Raw genomic sequence first — 18,669 nt, 5'->3', positions numbered from 1 at the left:
GAGTAAGAAGCTAAAATGTAGGGGCACCTGGGTGGCTCAGTTGGTTAAGCCTCTGACTTCGGCTCAGGTCAGATCTCACGTTCGTGGGTTCGAGCCCCGCGTCAGGCTCTGTGCTTACAGCTAGCTCAGAGCCTGGAGCCTGCTTCTGGTTCTGTGTCTCCTTCTCTCTATGCCCCTCCCCCTCTCATACTTTGTCTCTCTCTGTATCAAAAAAATAATAAAACATTTAAAAAGTTTTTTAAAAAAGAAGCTAAAATGTAATATAAAAAATGACAGGAATCATGTTAAGAGGAAATACATGAAATTCATAGGAACAGATTATCTAAAGAGGTATCAAGGAAAATTTCACTCATAAAGTAGTATTTGCAGGGTGCCCAGGTGGCTAAATTGATTGAGCATCTGACTCTTGATTATCGGCTCAAGTTATGATCTTAGTGTTATGGGGTCAAGCCCCAAGTTGGGCTCCATGCTGAATGTGGGGCCTGCCTGGGATTCTTTCTCCCACACGTGCTCTTTTTCTCTCTCTAAAAAATAATTTGAATATGTGGTGATAGGGCAACATTCTAGATTGTGGGAAAAATATGAGTAAACACAATTTAACATGGAAAACACAGAGTCAGTATAAGGGAGCCATGACAGTTTTAGTGTGACTGTAGCAAATTAGTTTAGAGACAGACTGATACGACATTCAGCCAGGTCTAGAATGGGAGGCAAAGAGTCTAGATGTTTTATTTCTATGTAGAAATATAATGTACTGTTTTAAAAGCTGCTGAAATGACAGATCCTACGTAATAGCAATATACACACTAACATCACCTAATATCTGAAGGCTTCCTAAATATTTGGCATTGTTCTAAGCACTTTACATGTATTCATTGAATACTAAGCCGTCAGGGCGGCTCTACTCATATTCTCCCTATTTTACAGATGGCGCTCAGAAGTTAAGAAATGTGCTCTAAACCACCCCTCTCACAAAGTGCCCGGCCACACCTACACATTCTAAGGCTGAAAGTATCTTCTTTGCTATCCCTGAACTACTTTAAATTTTTTAAAACATTTATTCATTTTTGAGAGACAGGGCATGAGTGAGGGAGGAGCAGAGAGAGAGGGAAACACAGAATCTGAAGCAGGCTCCAGGTTCTGAGCTGTTAGCACAGAGCCAACGTGGGGCTCGAACTCATGGACCATGCAAGATCATGACCTGAGCTGAAGTCTGATACTTAACCAACTGAGCCACCCAGACCCCTCTCCCTAAATTAGTTTTATTTTTTTTCTTTTATAGTTTATTGTCAAATTGGTTTCCATCTCTCTAAACTACTTTTAAAAGCTATCATTTGGGGCACCTGGGTGCCTCAGTCGGTTGAGCATCTGGCTTCAGCTCAGGTCATGATCTCACGGTTCATGGGTTCGAGCCCCGCATCAGGCTCTGTGCTGATGGCTAGCCTGGAGCCTGCTTCAGATTTTGTATCTCCGTCTCTCTCTCTCTGACCCTCCCCTGCTCAAACTGTCTTTCAAAAAAAACAAAACAAAAAAACCCCATAAAAATTTAAAAAATAAAATAAAATAAAGCTATCATTCTAATAGAGACATGGAGAAGACCTAAATCCTATGTAAGTAGCTCCAATCACTTAATCTTTGAAAAATAAAAGGTACCAAAGTTAAAGGATTAATAAAAAGCAATGAAAACATACACAAAACCACATATTCATTACAAATTAAAAATGCTGAAAACTTATATACAAAGATTTCTGAATGTATTACTTTTTCTTCAATCTGTAAAAAGATTATGTCTTGTAACTCAAAGCTAGCAATATGATGGGAAAAGTTTTAAATACCTAATTATTAAAATGAGATCAAAGGCAGCTTTTTTAAAGTTTATATATTTTTATTAAGGGAGGAGTGAGGGAAGGACAGAGAGAGAATCCCAAGCAGGCTCCCTGCTCTCAGCACTGATCTCTTAGTGTGGAGCCCAACGCGAATCGTGAGATCATGACTGGAGCCAAAATCGAGTCTGACACTTAACCCGCTAAGCCACCCAGGCACCCTAAAGAGAATCTTGATGTATATAAGACAGTGGGTCAGACATCATAACCTCGTATATTATCCATTAAGTTCTATAAAGACTAATTAAAAAAGACAAATCAGGGGCGCCTGGGTGGCTCAGTCGGTTAAGCCTCCGACTTCAGCTCAGGTCAGATCTCACGTTCGTGGGTTCGAGCCCCGCGTCAGGCTCTGTGCTGACATCTAGCTCAGAGCCTGGAGCCTGCTTCCGGTTCTGTGTCTCCTTCTCTCTCTGCCCTTCCCCCTCTCATGTTCTGTCTCTCTATGTATCAAAAATAAATTAAAACATTAAAAAAATTAAAAAAAAATAAAGGCAAATCAAAATGAAAAAGGGAAAAATGTAATATTGTGATTGATTAAAAAACTATTACTTAAAATGCTTGTTTTTTCTAAAACAAAATAACTTTTTCCTTGTTAAGTAGCAGAAAACATAACATTTTTTAAAGCCCTAAGAAAAAAAAGGGCAGGGACACTAAGGGTGAAAAACTGGTAAAAGTAAGCTCTTCCTCTTGAAGAACACTCAAAAATGAGCCTATTCCATATTTTGATATTTCAAATTATTAAAAGCCCTTCCTTATACTGAGCACTTTAATTTCATCTTTTGAAATAAAAGTGGTTTCCAAAAAGAAGACAATTAACATCTTTACTTGGATTTTAGATATTTAAAGAATCTTGGCTAAACATTCATGTTCCACACACATCTGTTACCTCTCTGTATTTTGTTAAAATTAAAAGGAAACACACAAAATTTAGTCCACTGAGAAAGAGGAGGGAAAAGATATTTCACCCCATATATTTGAACATTTTAATGGGTGTCGGGGTGGCTAAGTTGGGTAAGTAACCAACTCTTGATTTCGGCTCAGGTCATGATCTCAGTTTGTGAGATCCAGCCTCAGGTCGGGCTCTGCGCTAACAGCATGGAGCCTGCTGGGATTCTCTCTCCCTCTACCCAGCTCTCTCTCTCTTGAGATAAATGAATAAACATTAAAAAAAATTTAAAGCAGACATGTATTTTTATAAGATGCTACCTTAAAACTATTTTTTCTCAATAATGAAGAACTGACTTCTCCTTAAGTAATCTCTACACCCAACCTGTGGCTCAAACTCAGCACCCCAAGATCAAGAGTCACATGCTCCTCTAACTGAGCCAGCTAAGTTATACTTTAAAAATCAGAAATAAGAAAGCCTTAATGGGGAGCCTGGGTAGCTCAGTGTCTGACTCTTGATTTTGGCTCAGGTCACTGATGATCTCACAGTTTGTGAGTTTGAGCCCAACATCAGGCTCCATGCTGATAATACAGAGCCTACTTGGGATTCTTTCTCTCCCTCCTCTCTACCTCTCCCTCACTCAAGCTCATGCTCTCTTTCAAAACAAATTAAAAAAAAAAAAAGGGAAATACTTGACGAAACCACTAAAATTTAACAGAAGAATGGAATTAGAAATCAAAATATAGAAAACAATGTTAAGGTCTGGCATGTGCCTTGTCCCAATTAGGGACCTCATGGGCACTTTGAAAAAAGAAGAAATGCTTACCAGACATTTCAAGTTCTAACTAGCATGTTTAAAACTGATTTCATCTTCCTTACTCATCAGTGGCTTTTCCTGACCTACCAAATTCGTTAACATTCTGAACTATCCCGTTCTTTAAAACTGAGTGTTTTGTTTTCTTCTTTACTGCTATAATAAAGTAGAGATCAAATACTGTCAAGTCTTTTTTCCCCTCTCGATCTCTTGCTCACTTACTCCTTCCCCCTTCTCCAAGTCCTACTCTGGTCTCATGCAGGCAGATATACTGCAACAGTATCTTAACTGTCTCCCTACTTCCAATTCCTGTGTCATTTCTTCAGTCACACGGGACACTGTTTCGAAATAATCTCCCAATAGTACATTTTATGTACATCATATCCCTCTGTGCCTATTCAAAAACCTGCAACAAAAATAACTAAAATTAAAAAGGAAATGTATAAGGAAAAATATCTGTAGTCACTAAATATTATTTAAAAACTTACAGAATTAAAAAAGTACCAAGGCTCATACATAAATAAGAGATCTTAAAGAGAGAACTTATCTAGTACTAAGAACCAGTAAGTGAAATTACAGAAAAAGGTCCCCAATTCATTAGTTAACAAAAATATTACAAGGAAAAGGAAAGCTCAATATATTTTGAATTTATGAAATTTACAAAAATGATTATAACTATATACTACCCAATGCAGGTAGCTAAATGCACAGGGAAGGTGACCATCAATCCTGAAAGAACAGTCCAAAACACTGAAAATACTGTATGCACACAGATGATAAATGTAGCATAATACTTAAAAACCAGAAACCTAAATGATCAAGAAATACAAAAATGAAGTTGAGAATAAAACAGTTTGATGGACTATTTACAGACATCAAAACTGTAACAGGGACTGTGTGGTCACATTGAATACTTACTACAATGTTAAAAGAATGAAGAAAAGTAAAAATTAATAATAAAAAATATGCCTAAGGACATTTAAAAAAATCTAATGTTAGGGGCGCCTAGGTGGCTCAGTTGGTTAAGTGTTTGACTTCGGCTCAGATCATGATCTCAAGGTTTCTGAGTTAGAGCCCCATGTCAGGCTCTGTGCTGCTGGTGTAGAGCCTGCTTGGGATTCTATTTCCTCTCTCTGCCCAGCCACCTTGCCCTTTCTTGCTTGCTCTCAAAATAAATAAACTTAAAAAAAAAAAAAAAACTGAAGTAGGGCACCTGGGTGGCTCAGTCGGTAAAACGTCCAATTACTGCTCAGGTTGTGATCTCACGGTTCATGGGTTTGAGCCCCACATCGGGCTCTGTGCTGAATGTTTGCTCAGAGTCTGGAGTCTGTTTCAGATTCTGCGTCTCCCTCTCTCTGCCCCATCTCTGCTCGAGCTCTGTCTCACTCTGTTCCTCAAAAATAAATAAATGCAGGGGCACCTGAGTGGCTCAGTCAGTTAAGCGTCTGACTCTGGCTTAGGTCATGTTCTCGCAGTTTGTGGGTTCGAGACTTGTGCTGGGCTCTGAGCTGTCAGCACAGAGCCTGGAGCCTCCTTCAGATTCTGTGTCTCCCCCCCCACCTCCGCCCCTCCCATGTTCATGCTCTCTCTCTCTCTCTCTCTGTCTCTCAATAATAAATAAAAATATTTTAAAAAATAAAATGTAAAAAAAGGCTAAGAAAAAACTAATGTTGTTAGAGTGGGATTAAAAGTGATGGTTTTGTTTAGTTCCACTGTGATTCGTTAGAATTTGAGAATAAAACAAAACAACCTTTATTTTCTGCTCACATCCCAGCTTTCAAAGCCCTCTGGAGGTTCTCAAACCTGTATATTGAGGACAAGCACTCCATATAATTGATGGGAAGCTAATTCTAGAAATGCTGACAAGTTGGCCTCATGCACTTTTCCCAACGCAATCTTTAGTCACTCGTTCTCTCCAAAATGGTTTACTTACTTCCCCAAACATAACCTTCTTTATCTAATTACATTCTTTTTTTAGGTATATATTTTTTATTTATTTATTTTTGATACAGAGAGAGACAGAGCATGAGAGGGGGAGGGGCAGAGAGAGAAGGAGACACAGAACCAGAAGCAGGCTCCTGGCTCTGAGCTAGCTGTCAGCACAGAGCCTGACGCGGGGCTCAAACCCACGAACGTGAGATCTGACCTGAGCCACCAGGGGCCCCCTAATTACATTCTTAATCACAACTTTCCATCCACTAATAAAATCAGAGATCTTCCTTTCTTCTAATTTTACCAATTCTATCTCACTCACCCTGAAAGCCTTCAATAATCACTAACAAACTTCATTCTGCATAATATAACAATTGGGTTTTTAAAAAACAATTAAATCTCAGTATATACTGAACTTTGATAAATCTATTATTATCAAGCTAGGATTTAGATCTTTATCTTCTTTCTTTTATTAACAGTAAGCTCCTTTAGCACAGATTCCTGCCATGTAGGAACATTAACAGATCCCTAGATCAGCTTGTACGCAAATCCTAAAACACGCTATCACTCTAGCCTGAGTCATGGGTGAAAAAACCCCAGTAATTTATGCGTCCACAAGGCCATAAAATCAGCAGTGAATACCAATAGGGCAAAAGACCACACAGGGATTGCAAAGATAGCTTTGTTACAAATAAGCAAATAATGTAACTTTTCAAAAAATAACAAAACCATTAGTAAAGCAGGTATGTGTCAACACAGCAATCAATCTGTTCTACTTCTCAACAAAGACATTATAGAAACTGTACAGTGGAACAAATTCTATCATTATTCAGGATGCACCTATATGTGACACGCATAAAATATTAACAGCTGTTCTTAACTACTAAATAAAAGATAAGTAAAACTGCATACCAGAAACAGATTTTTCAACAGGAGATGCAGGTCTTTTAAAACTGGAACATGTTCCTTCATTTCCTCACAAAATGAGGTTTATTCTAAAAGACAAAGACTTCTTTTAGTTTTGAGTATGCCACAGTTCGCAGAACACAGGCTATTTTATAAACTCCTTAAAAAACAAAGAAACAAAAATCTTACTTCTAAACACTTTTGCTGATGAGATCTCTGTCACCTCTTTTAACACGGGCTCAAAAAAAATCATGTTAATAGTGTTCCATGATTAAAAATCCAGAAATGCAAACCACATAAATGGTAAACAAATCCATAAGAATGTTCTAATTTGGGGATTTCAGCGTAAAACACTACTTCAAAAAGCTAATGCTAAAGCCTCATTTGAAGCCTTGACCAAATAAATAAAACATTCTGCTTTCAAAATAGCTTTTCATCACAGAAACACCATTAAAAATTTTTGTGATTCTGTTTTTGTAGGGAACATTATCCCAATAGTTTGGACTCAATGGTTACAGAAAACAAATCAATCATAATTAATTTTCCCTCATTGATACCTATGAGATGGTTTAGTGACTGTTAATAATCACCTATAGTCATCTTCCACTAAGAAATCATAAAATCCTTAAGATTCTTAATGGGCTCTCTAAATCTACATTGTATTAGCAGTTACAAATCAATTCAATATTAAAACAAGTATCTGGAACATTAAAAAAAATTTGAAGGCTAAAACAGCTTCTGTGGGACATGACAAGTTCTTAGAAGAGTATCACTGTTAAAGAAAACAATAAGTTGCTTTATTTCACATGTTCTATAAAAGTGCATACAAGTTCCTAAGAAATACTGACAGATCACCTATCATGTACCCGGTAGGAAAACACAACAGTGATTAAAACCTCAACTGCTGCTCGCTGGGAGTGGAGTCTCAAACTGGGGAAGAACCTAACAACTGCAACAAACATGACGACAGACACATAAAGGGTCTGGTGAGGGTACAAAAGTACGAAGAAAATGCACATAAAAGATGGAAATATTTAAGGAAGGCTTTGAGGAAACATAAATTTAACGATACCATAAAAACAGTAGTTTTTAGTATCCTCTAAACGTCACTTCTGTGCAGCAAAACGTTCCACTACAGAAATGCTCACTGATTCAAGAGTGAAAAGTAAATTAGTTTTAAAATACTACATGTAAGGTCCCCTAAAAATTCTTACACTGATTTTTAAAATTATAATTCTATCTGAATAAAGAGACCCAAGAGAGAAAATTTAAAACTAAGTGGGGAAAAAAACCCCATAACAAAACAAAACCAAAAAATGGGGATAAAATTAACAGAAAACAACAACAACAAAAAATGTGAGTATGGTAAAAAGCAAAGCTTTCTGATGGGCAACCCTTATATTTCCCTTTCTAGGAATTTACTTCAAATAATCAGAAATGTAAAGAAAGATCTAGACCCCTACACATTTTAGCCACAGATGTCAGTTCTCAGGAAAATCTTCTCTAGAACATGCATGTGGCTATCAATCCTATCACTGTTGTTATAGAAAAATTAAGAAATCACAAAGTTATATAAATTATAGTACATCTACCCTATAGGAGACTATGCAACCATGAAAAGTGCCTTATGGGCAAAATATTTCTCAGGTTCCTAGTGTTTTGTATTCAGAAAAAAATGAGTGACAAAATGAACACGACTAAAATGACCTTTTATAAAACAAAACTGATGAAAAAGAAAGCCCCCTCTGTATAACTACAACATAAACTATAACTGCCTTTTGGTGGAAGAAATACAAGAGACTGGTCTTTTCTTCTTTGGGCTTTCTAGTAATTTCCAACTGCTCACTGACATGCATTATTTGGATCAGATAATAAGTTTTAAGTTGGGTAGTTGAATTATAGGTGATTACCCCCTGGGAAGCTCAGCAATACTGTTTTATAATTTTCTTAAGGAAAAAACCAAGCCCTCTAAACATTTATTGCCATATCGTTTCTACATGCCAAATTTTAAAATAGGAAAGAAAATCATGAAGATGTTCATATTTTATAAAAACTTTCTTAACATTTATTTATTTTTGAGAGCCAGAGCATGAGCAGGTGAGGGGCAGAGAGAGAGGGAGACACAGAATCCCAAGCAGGCTCCAGCCTCTGAGCTCTCAGCACCGAGCCGGATGTGGGGGCTCAAACCCACAGACTGTAAGATCATGACCTGAGCTGAAGTCGGATGCTTAACCAACTGAGCCACGCAGGTGCCCCTAGATGTTCATATTATCCTATGATAAAAATATTAAATACTTAAAATCCAGAAATAGGAACTACATGAATGGGTAAATTCATAAATATGTACAAATTTTGAGATTTCATTCTACAATATCACATCAGGAAGCTAATTATACTGATTCATTTGAACCCCTGGTCAAACCAAACTTCTTTCAATCATCATTCTGCCTTTTTGGATTTACGGTTCTACCGGTACACAGCACTAGTCCGTAAAGCTTTTCCCGACAGTCTACAATTCTAAAGATCAGACAGTCTACAATTCTAAAGATTTTTACAGGAATTAAAACTTACCTCAGTAATACTTTAGAATATGTCACTGAAATTCTGTTTTCTTCAGACCAACTGCCAAAAAAAAAACCCCCACAAAAAAATTAAATCATACAACCATTTTCTTGGCTGGATCCCTGTCAATACAACAATAACGTTTAAAACAGGGGTATTACAAGACTTTGGTTTAATTTCTTTTTAAGTTTGTTTTTATTTATTTGGAGAGACAGAAGTAGGGGAAGAACGAACACACACACACACACACACACACACACACACACACACACACACAGAATCCCAAGCAGGCTCCGTGCTGTCAGCGCAAAGCCGGATGTGGGGCTCAAACTCAGGAACCCTGAGATCATGACCTGAACGGAAATGAAGAGTCAGAGGCTTAACCAACTGAGCCACCCTGACGCCCCTAAATAGAGTAAGTTTAAACAGCTATCCAGACCAGTATGAATTATGACCAGGTCACTCAAAAACTGCTACGCTCCATTTTCTCAGTAATTTCGAGAAAAATCACTGCAATGAATGAAAATTTTAGTTAGGTATTAATTTTGCGTAAACGTAGTCAACGTGGATTATCGCCGGTATTTCACATTTGCTTATTTCATTCTTTAAAACAACTCGCCAATTAATACTCCATTTCCACCATTTCAAATGTGTTTTGTTTAAATAAATGTTTAATGTAAAAAAAATCAATGGCTGCCCTGAATAAAGTCCTACCAAGGAGATATTCTTATTTAAAGTGTTTTCGGTCCTAACAAAAGCACTTTTTCCTTTCAAATAAGTAGCAGAGGCTGCGTGCTAACCGGCGAGGCCGCTTGTCTAAGGTTAGAGTAGCAGGGTCTGGGCCAGCTGGTGGATTCCACAACCCGCTGCTTTCGGCAGTTTCCTCATTAATTGCGTGAGGAGCACGCGGAAACCTCTCTCCCGACGCAGGGGGGTCTAAGCACCTTGCCTTCCCCGAGTTAAGGCGGCGCCCACCGAGCTGGCTCTTGAGTAGAGAATATGGCAAGTTCCCGAAACGCACTTCCAAAGGGAGGAAGAACTGATCGGAGAGGAGACTCCAGAAAATCTCTAGAGGGGAGTGCCGAGGCTCAGCCTAGAGAAAGAGACGCGAACGTCCCCTCCGCCCCTTTCTCTCGCGGCGGGAGAGGAAGCCTCGCCCCCTTTCATCCCGCCCCCTGCTCCCCACCCCGCCGCTGGCAGAACTTACTTTGCTATGGCCGCCGCGCGGCCCGTCCACTTCCGGTGCCGGTGCCGCTAAAGCTGCGCCATCCCCCTGTTACTCGGACAGCCACAGTTTCCAATCGACCTTTTGACAGGCTCGCGACTCCTCTGACCTTCACTAGGTGCTGTCCTGGTGTGAACGCTGGATAGATGCCGCACTAAAATGAACCTACAGGATACAGAGTCGGCTCTCATCTCGCCAGAAACATAAAATACGATAGAGCTGCGACCACCGCCGTTCAGACAAAATGGCGCCGAGAAGCCGGTTTAGCGCAGGCGCCTTGGAAAGGCCCTGCCCCGCCCCCGTGCAAATCCTGGCCGCAGCTCCGGGTTCGGTTTCCATGGGACACTTCGCCGCCAATCCTCGTGCCGAACTGCTCTTCCTGACCCCTCAATTTACCAATCAGTGCTCAGTCATGCACATCCGGAGTCGTCTCAACCAATTATTTTTCAAAACCTGCTTACTCAATACCCAATTCTCCAGTAATGTTAGCCTTCGGAGACAGCCAATCATAAGTGGAAGATGTCCTACCTGCTGTTTTTCGCACCAATCCGTGAAGTTTCATAGCTACATCCAATGAGGACGGCAGGTAGCGAGCTCCTATCCAAAGCTCTTCGGCGTCATGAGCAGCCAATAGGAGTTCGTGTAGAAGCGAGTCTGCTCAACAGCTTGTTATTTGGTGGATTGTGGCAGTAAATCGGGCGAGTGGGGAACCGGGCGCAGGAACTGCCGCCGCGGCGGGGAGTGGTGCTGCGCGGACGGGGGCCCCCAGGGGTCAGTGGGGCGGAGGGCTCGGAAGCTGACAGTGCGCACTTCACCCGCAGTTGGTAGGTGGGGAGAAGGGAAGTGAGGGATACGGAGTGGACGAAGCGGCAGTAGCAGCTCGTGCTGCTGCCCGGGGTCCCGGTGCAGTTGGAGGCTTCGGAGGTGGGGAGAGGGTGCTGGGCAAGCGGTGCGGCGAGCGCAGGGGAAGGGACAGGTCGTGGAGCAGCGGCAGCAACTGCAGGAACCGCCGCCGCAACCTCCTCCTCGGCTGCTTCCCCGGGAAAATGGCTGTGGGGCTGGCCGCGCCGCTAAGTTTGCTTCCGTGCAACGAGAAGCGGGCTTCTTGGGGGAGCCGGCCCCCAACTCCGCCGCGCGTCCTCTCCTGTGCAGTCCGTGGCTGGACCCGAGGGGCCAGGGGCAGGTACCACTCTGGGCTGTACAAAAAGTTGAGGCGGGCGCGGGGAGGAGGCGGCGGCTGCCGCTGTGCGGCTCCCCTCCCCTCCCACACCCTCTCCGGGCCACCTCCCTCCTCCTCTCCGCCCCCCCCTCCAGCCCCCTCCCTCGCGCCGGGCTCCCCTCTCTCGCGCGCCTCCGGGCTGAAGGCCGAGGCCCCTGCCCCATCGGTGAAGAAGCGCTTCTCCTTTCTGACATGGTGCAGAGCGGAGGAAGGAGAGCAATGGCGCCGTGACACTCCGCTGCCGCCACCGCGGGCCCGGGGCGGGCCGAGGGGGCCAAGCGGCGGAGGCGGGGCGCGGGCCGAAGTCGGGGTGTCTGGGGGGCGGCCGCGCGAAAGCTCGGTGGCCGCGCCTGGGGGGGACCTGGGGAAGCCCAAACGGCGCCCTGCCCTGTTCCCGAGCGCTCCGACCTGGGGCTCCGAGTTGAGCATTCCGGGTCAAAGTGGCGAGCGAGGCGGGGGCGCGGTGGGCCGCTGGCGAACTCCGGGGAGGAACCGGCTGCCCTTTGGCGCCGGAGAGGTTCTCGCCGCTTCCCCAGCTCCTGCGTCCTGGCTGCCCTCCGGGGGACCGTCTCCCTTCGCGGGTTAGGGTTCTGCCCCTCCCGCCGGCGTTTGTTTACTTTCTTTCCTTGGGTCGCTCCCCTCTATTGACTGATCCTGTGCCTGTCTTTCCCCTCCCCATGGTTCTAGCGGCGGAGGAGATAGCTCGCTGAGCTGGAACCCCACAGATCGCCGGTGAAAATGAAGGTAAGTGGAGTCAACGCTGCTCTGAACCTCGTGCCCTGGACACTGCTTGTCGTGAGGCTGCTGCTATGGAATGTCATTTTTCTTCCTACTCAAAATTGATTCCTTTACTAAGCAGCGCTTTCTGAAAATGAGGACGTGTTGAAAGGGTGAGAAATGATCATTGTGTCTAATGTAGTCAGTCCGGCCCCTCTCTGAAGCAGTTAGCACTTTGGAAAGGCTGGTGCAGCCTTTCCATTGTTGTCCATTGGGCTAGTATTTTTAAACACTTCCTGTGTTGGCAGCAGCCTTTGCAGAAGTAAAGCTTTTGTCCTGTTTTGGTTCTTTGGGGGATTTTTTTTTTTATATTTTTTTCTTCCTCAATGCCAACATGATTTTCTAAGGAAGGAATATGTGGATTGTGTAAGGGAGATTTCGTCTCTTCTGTGAAATTTTGTAGCTAAAATGTTTGAAGGTGAACAAAGCTAGTAACCTTTAGTCGTTGTAGTAAATATTTTAAAACGTAGGTACTACGTGAAAAGATACATTCTTTTGAAGACAGCTAATAGAGCAAACATCGTATGTGATGTTTAAAGGGAAAGGAAGGTAGTAGTCCGGTGGCATTGAATGCTTCAGGTCAGGTATTTGCCAAAGTGTTCCTCTTCAGTCTCCATTATTTGTAAATGCACTGACTTTAGAAGGTATTTGATTTCTTACTCATTTACTGTAACAATGTATTATGCTCTGAAAGACAGCATTTTCCTAAAGTTTGTCTTATGTTGCTATCTTCTGAAAATGACAAGGTTACTTTCTTTAATGTTACTTAGAAAGACTGACTGCAAAAGGAAACATCATTTTCTACTTAAAATGTATCATTTTAAAGTATACACTGTTACCTTTGCATTGAGCAGTTTTAGCTCAATTGAATTGAGCCTATGTGAAAACACTTAACTTTTGAAAACAATAGGTAAAATGATAGAATAGCTATCATTCTCTTACCATCAAGATTAAAATGAATGGTAGCATGAAATTTCCCACATCTTTCAATGTATCATTCTGATTTTGGCCATTTGCTAAAAGTAGATAGTGTTTAGTAAAACTTATTTTTTACCACATTTTGAGCCATCGGTTCGTATCTCTGGATTTATCAGCTGAATTTAGACTTAGATTTTTTTATGTGTAGCTTTTAGCTAATGAGTCTCTCAAATAATGCTTTCCTTATCAAAAGGATTGGCTTCATTTCTTATCTATGCAGATAGATATAATGTATCCAAAAAATATTGCCTTAATGTAGCCATATTATTAAACACTTAATCATGTATTGTTAGTGTTAATCTTAGTAGCAATATTTCTTCTAATTTGAAAACAAAAATTTCAAGAGGCCATAACTGAATAACTTAAAGTTTTATGTCACACTATGAATATACCTTTTCTGGTTTTCGAGGTCTTTTTTGGTATTTTTAAATTTAATTTTATTATTATTATTTTTTTAAATAAGCTCTACACCCACCATGGGGCTTGAACTCACACCCTGAAATCAGGAGTCACATGCTCTACTGAGCCAGCCAGGTGCCCCTGTTTTTTCCCCCCCTTTAATGTGTTCATTTCTTAAATAAATTATAGAATTGTTGAAACATTTTATATCTGGAGAAAAAAAAACTATCATATGTGCTTACTGATACTTCGCAGTTATTAAGAACTTAAAATGTTTTCTGTTGTCAGGATATAGTTTATGCCGTAAAGAAATGGTAAGTGCTTGTTTAAGGAGTATTTTCCAAATTATTAATGCTAGTAATAAACAATAGTGTGAATATTCTTACTACTTTAAATACAGAACATTTTAATGAGGCTTGAGGTTGGAGTGCAGGGGAAAGTACTAGTGACATTCACATTTTATGTTCTTTCATCAGGCGGCGGATGAGCCTGCCTACCTGACAGTGGGAACTGATGTCAGTGCCAAGTACCGAGGTGCCTTCTGTGAGGCAAAAATTAAGACTGTAAAAAGGCTGGTAAAAGTTAAGGTAATTTTTTTTTAATGCAACCTGGATTGAAGAGAGTTGGGGAGGGGGAGACTGCAAATCAACATTGTACTGAATCATGCCTTGACTTACTGAATCATTATTATGTGAAAGAAGCACTGTTACATACAAAATCATAGGGAAAGCACATGAAGACTTGAAAAATAAAGAACCCAAAATGAGAAGTTATTCCAAAATGCTTCTCTGAAAATACCATGTTCATGAGACTTCCTTTTGTTTGCCTCTTTTCTGTTGTGGCATGCTTACTTAGCTCTGTTCTCCCCTTTTGTAATGTTCAGGTAGAGACAATTTCAAGTGATTAGGAAAAATAATATAGTGGGGATTGTTTTCAAGACCATGTTAAAAATGATTTAAGAATTTTATTTCTAAGGTCCTTTTATGACTAGAAAAAAAGTCCCGTTTGATTATTCCTGTATAATATTTGGAAATACCGAAAAGTGCTGAAAGATTAATTAATACCCCTCACTTACCTCTCAAACTATTAACATATTTTTTTGTTTCATTCCAGTGATTTTTCTGTATAAATGTTTTTAATAAGCTTACTTAAGTTACAAAAGTAATCCACACTTATTACAAACATGTTTGACATTACAGAGCTATGTAAGAAAGTTCATGAAAGGCCTCTTTGATACTACTACAGAGATAATAAATACATGGTCTGTCAGATACCGTGCAGTGCCTACTGTAACAATATTGTTGTTATTAGATCATGCTGTATTTTCAGTTCTGCAGTTTGCTTTTCACTTATATACCTGATCTTTCCTACAAGATTGAAGCACCATAAAAGGAGGAAATGTTTGACTTGTTCTATCCCCAACATCTAGACTAGTGGTTGATACATACAGTAGGCACTCAAGATATGTTGAACTGATACATGAACTGGAGCAGTTATTCTCAAAGTGTGGCCCTGGACTCCAGGCCTCTGCCTCATCCAGGAGGGAACTTGTTTGAAATGCAAATTCTCAGGCCCTGACCCCAGACCTATGGAGTCAGAATCTGGGAGTAGGGTCCAGTGATTGTGTTTTAACAAGCCCTTCAAGTGTTGCTGCTGCATGTTGAAGTTTGAGAACCAGTGAACTAGAAAACTCTGATTAGTGTGGTAGATAAGTAGAATTGTCTGTGAATATTATAAGATTTCTGTTTACATTTCGATCTGGTGGAATTTTTCTTCCAAGTATTATTGTGATATCATTTGACATTTATTTCTTCTTTGTTTCACTTGACCTTTTTACTATGTCAGCTATATGGGATTTGACTACTGAATATTTACTTGGACTTCTTTGAGAACTTAAACTTTCAGTTAGTATTGTGGCTCTTGATATCATTATTTAACTTAAAGTTAATATGGTGATTTGGGAGGTCTTATCACACATACATTATATAGGATTCAGTTTTCATCTTTTGGTACTTGATCCATTTGATCGATCACCCTGTATATTTGGGAGGATCTGTACTAAAAACCAGTATTTATTTGTATGAAATACATAGTAAGATGATTATTTAGGCTGACTTTATAAAGGACCAGCAGAGCTCTGGTTTTAGTTTGTTTACCTTGTGTGTGGGCAATAATGTTTGATACTAGTTTTTTTTTTTTTAGTGCTTTGTGACAGAACCTTTTATAACTTGTTGATAAAGAACAGTGAAGGCAGTTTTAAACTCTTACAGCAGTCACTTCAAATTATAAATTTTGTATCATTCACTAATTCAGCAAACGTTTATGAAGTGCCTGTAATACGCATTGACATTCGCTCACTGCTGGGGTTACGGTGACGAAGAAGGATTCTAGCCCTCAAGGAGCTCACAGTTAACGAGAGAGACAATAAACACAAATATTAGACAATGTAATAAGTACTGAAACAGAAGTAACCACAGGATGCTAAGAAAGTATAGATTAAAGACACCGTGTTGTTTTAAAAGTAATGTGCAGGGGCACCTGGGTGGCTCAGTCAGTTACATGTCCAACTTCAGCTCAGGTCATGATCTCACGGTTCATGAGTTCGAGCCCCGCATTGGGCTCTGGGTTGACAGCTCAGAGTCTGGAGCCTGCTTTGGATTCTGTGTTTCTCTCTTTCTACCCCTCCCCTCCTTGCACTCTGTCTCTCTGTGTCCCTAAAATAAATAAACATTAAAAAAAAATAAAAAATAAATAAATAAAAGTAATGTGCAAATTATTGTACAAAAATGTCTTCCAGGTACTCCTGAAACAGGATAATACTACACAATTGGTGCAGGACGATCAAGTAAAGGGTCCTTTAAGAGTACGTATATTCTGCAATTTATAATCTAAAATGATGAGTCACAAATACGTTCAGTAAAGTATTAAATTTTCCACTTATAGATAGTTTTAAAATTTATAAGTATGTTAATCAGAAAACAGAAATACAAATGTTGTAGAGTTACCATAAGTTATGATGTTACATTGGCTATATCCTTAGTTTAGAAAGGTAAATCATCTTACAGAGAATAATTTAGTGTATATATAAAAATGAGTTTTCAGCCACCTTTTGTTTTGAATTCTTAGATTGAATATTTCTTGTTTTACATTGTCATCAGAGATATTTAGCCTGCTAAATGATCTACAAGTGTCGTAACTTTGAATCTTCTGTTGTTCTAAGTTACCAATTTAGTGAGTACCTATATTGTGTTTTCCATCCATTTCTGGCCACTTGTTTATGTAATAAATCTTTGTTATGTCAGAGTACCACTTCGGTTAATATCTGATATACAAAGGTCTGGAAGCTGAAAGGTCAACTGGTCCATCCCTCTCTCCAGGTGAACCTTTATGTAAAAGGTCCCTTAAATACGAATGGTGAATCCAGTATTCAGTATTTCTATAAGAGAAAATTGAAGCTACTTTTGCTGTTTTATGGTTTTCTGATTCTTACATTCCGCAATTTCCTTGAAGGCAATGTGATGTAGCACAAAAGCTCTGAAGTAATACTTAAGAGATTGTGTTCTCATCCTCTCATCTGAGCCACAGTAGTCAATGTGTAAATAAGGGTCATAATAACTACCTTACTTATGCCAAAGTGTTTCGGGGTTCAGATTGCATGATAAATATATGAGCGCTATAAATGATAAAGATCTACATCACTGTAAGGTAGAAGTTTCATAAATATATTTATTTTAACCCAGGTCATATAGTTGGTGGGAGTGATTTGGTCTCTTTAAATTTGATAATGAAATTTCAATTTTGTGTTTTAGGTTGGAGCTATTGTTGAAACAAGGACATCTGATGGATCCTTTCAGGAAGCTGTTATCAGCAAGCTGACGGACGCTAGTTGGTATACTGTGGGTAAGTAGTGAATTTAATACATAGGATTTAATTTGGAGTTGCATATATCTTTATTTTGTAAATACACTGAATCATTATGTTGGCATAAATATATTTTCTTTACTGTCAATTTACTTGATACAGTTGACTAATATTTTAATGATGTGTGCTAGTGACAAAAATCATATCTCTTTGGTCACTAGTGGTTGTTTGATCCAGGAATGTACCTGAGGCACCAGGGTGGCTCAGTTGATTGAGAGTCTGACTCTTGACTTTGGCTTGGGTAATGAACTCACAGTTCATGAATTGGAGTCCCATGTTGGGTTCTGCACTGAAAGCACAGAGCCTGCTTGGGATTCTCTCTCCACCCCTGCCCCACTCACTCATGCTGTCTCTTAATATAAATAAATAAACTTAAAACAACAACCCAAAAGCCCAAATGTCCATCAATGGATGAATGGATGAAGAACACACACGCGTGCGCGCGCACACACACACACACACACACTGGATTATTACTTGGCAATCAAAAAAGAATGAAATCTTGCCATTTGCAACTATTTGTATGGAACTAGAGGGTATTATGCTAAGTGAAATTAGTCAAAAGAAGACAAATATCATATGACTTCACTCATATGAAAACTTTAAGATACAAAACAGATGAACATAAGAGAAGGGAAGCAAAAATAATATAAAAATAGGAAGGGGGACTAAACATAAGAGACTATTAAATATGGAGAACAAACAGAGGGTTACTGGAGGGGGTGTCGGAGGGGGATGGGCTAAACGGGTAAGGGACATTAAAGAATCTACTGAAATTGTTGCACTATATGCTAATTCGGATGTAAATTAAAAAACATAAGTTAAAAACGAAAAACATTGCCATGTTAAAAAAAAATTTTTTTAATAAAATTATTTCCAAATAAAAAGGTTTAAAACGTAAACAAACAAAAACAATTACACAGCTGCAATCTTTTAATGTATTGTTGCCTGTTTAACATAAGGATAATATAGATTTTACCACAAAATTTAAAGCCTAAAAAAATTTGGACTAGAGTAGATTCAAGACTATATGATCATAGCTTAAATTTTGATTTTTGTTCTAGTCAAGTCTCAGTAACATCTTTCAGGAAAGATATAGGTGCTATTATGGGGCACCTAAGTGGCTCAAGTCAGCCAGGTGTCTGACTTCAGCTCAGGTCATGATCT

The 18,669-nt window shown here is 39.8% G+C and overlaps 1 protein-coding gene and 1 long non-coding RNA gene across 10 annotated transcripts in view; one reads left to right on the top strand and one right to left on the bottom strand.

The window, feature by feature from the left end:
• Nucleotides 1–10,463, bottom strand: part of LOC115303023 — a 28,496-nt gene extending 18,033 nt beyond the window's left edge. For all 3 annotated transcript variants that reach the window (XR_003913771.1, XR_003913769.1, XR_003913770.1), the window contains exons 1-3: nt 10,191–10,463; nt 8,993–9,043; nt 6,428–6,510 (exon numbers count right to left, since the gene is read on the bottom strand). This is a non-coding gene — a long non-coding RNA (uncharacterized LOC115303023). The remainder of the gene's footprint in view (nt 1–6,427; nt 6,511–8,992; nt 9,044–10,190) is intronic.
• A 328-nt stretch (nt 10,464–10,791) lies between these two features.
• Nucleotides 10,792–18,669, top strand: part of ARID4A (AT-rich interaction domain 4A) — a 66,452-nt gene continuing 58,574 nt past the window's right edge. For 2 of the 7 annotated variants that reach the window (XM_029951073.1, XM_029951070.1), the window contains exons 1-5: nt 10,796–11,032; nt 12,115–12,171; nt 14,058–14,168; nt 16,379–16,444; nt 17,391–17,481. In XM_029951073.1, coding sequence (XP_029806933.1) covers nt 12,166–12,171; nt 14,058–14,168; nt 16,379–16,444; nt 17,391–17,481 — 274 coding nt within the window. In that variant the 5' untranslated portion in view covers nt 10,796–11,032; nt 12,115–12,165. Of the gene's footprint in view, nt 11,033–11,574; nt 11,594–12,114; nt 12,172–14,057; nt 14,169–16,378; nt 16,445–17,390; nt 17,482–18,669 lie in introns of those variants that run through there. The other 5 variants (XM_029951074.1, XM_029951072.1, XM_029951076.1 and 2 more) reach the window with 4 other exon arrangements.

Source organism: Suricata suricatta, chromosome 9, assembly GCF_006229205.1.
Source record: "Suricata suricatta isolate VVHF042 chromosome 9, meerkat_22Aug2017_6uvM2_HiC, whole genome shotgun sequence".
Taxonomy (NCBI): Eukaryota; Metazoa; Chordata; class Mammalia; order Carnivora; family Herpestidae; genus Suricata; species Suricata suricatta.
Note: the sequence above shows the minus strand (reverse complement) of the source record. Positions and strands in the feature narration are given on the sequence as shown.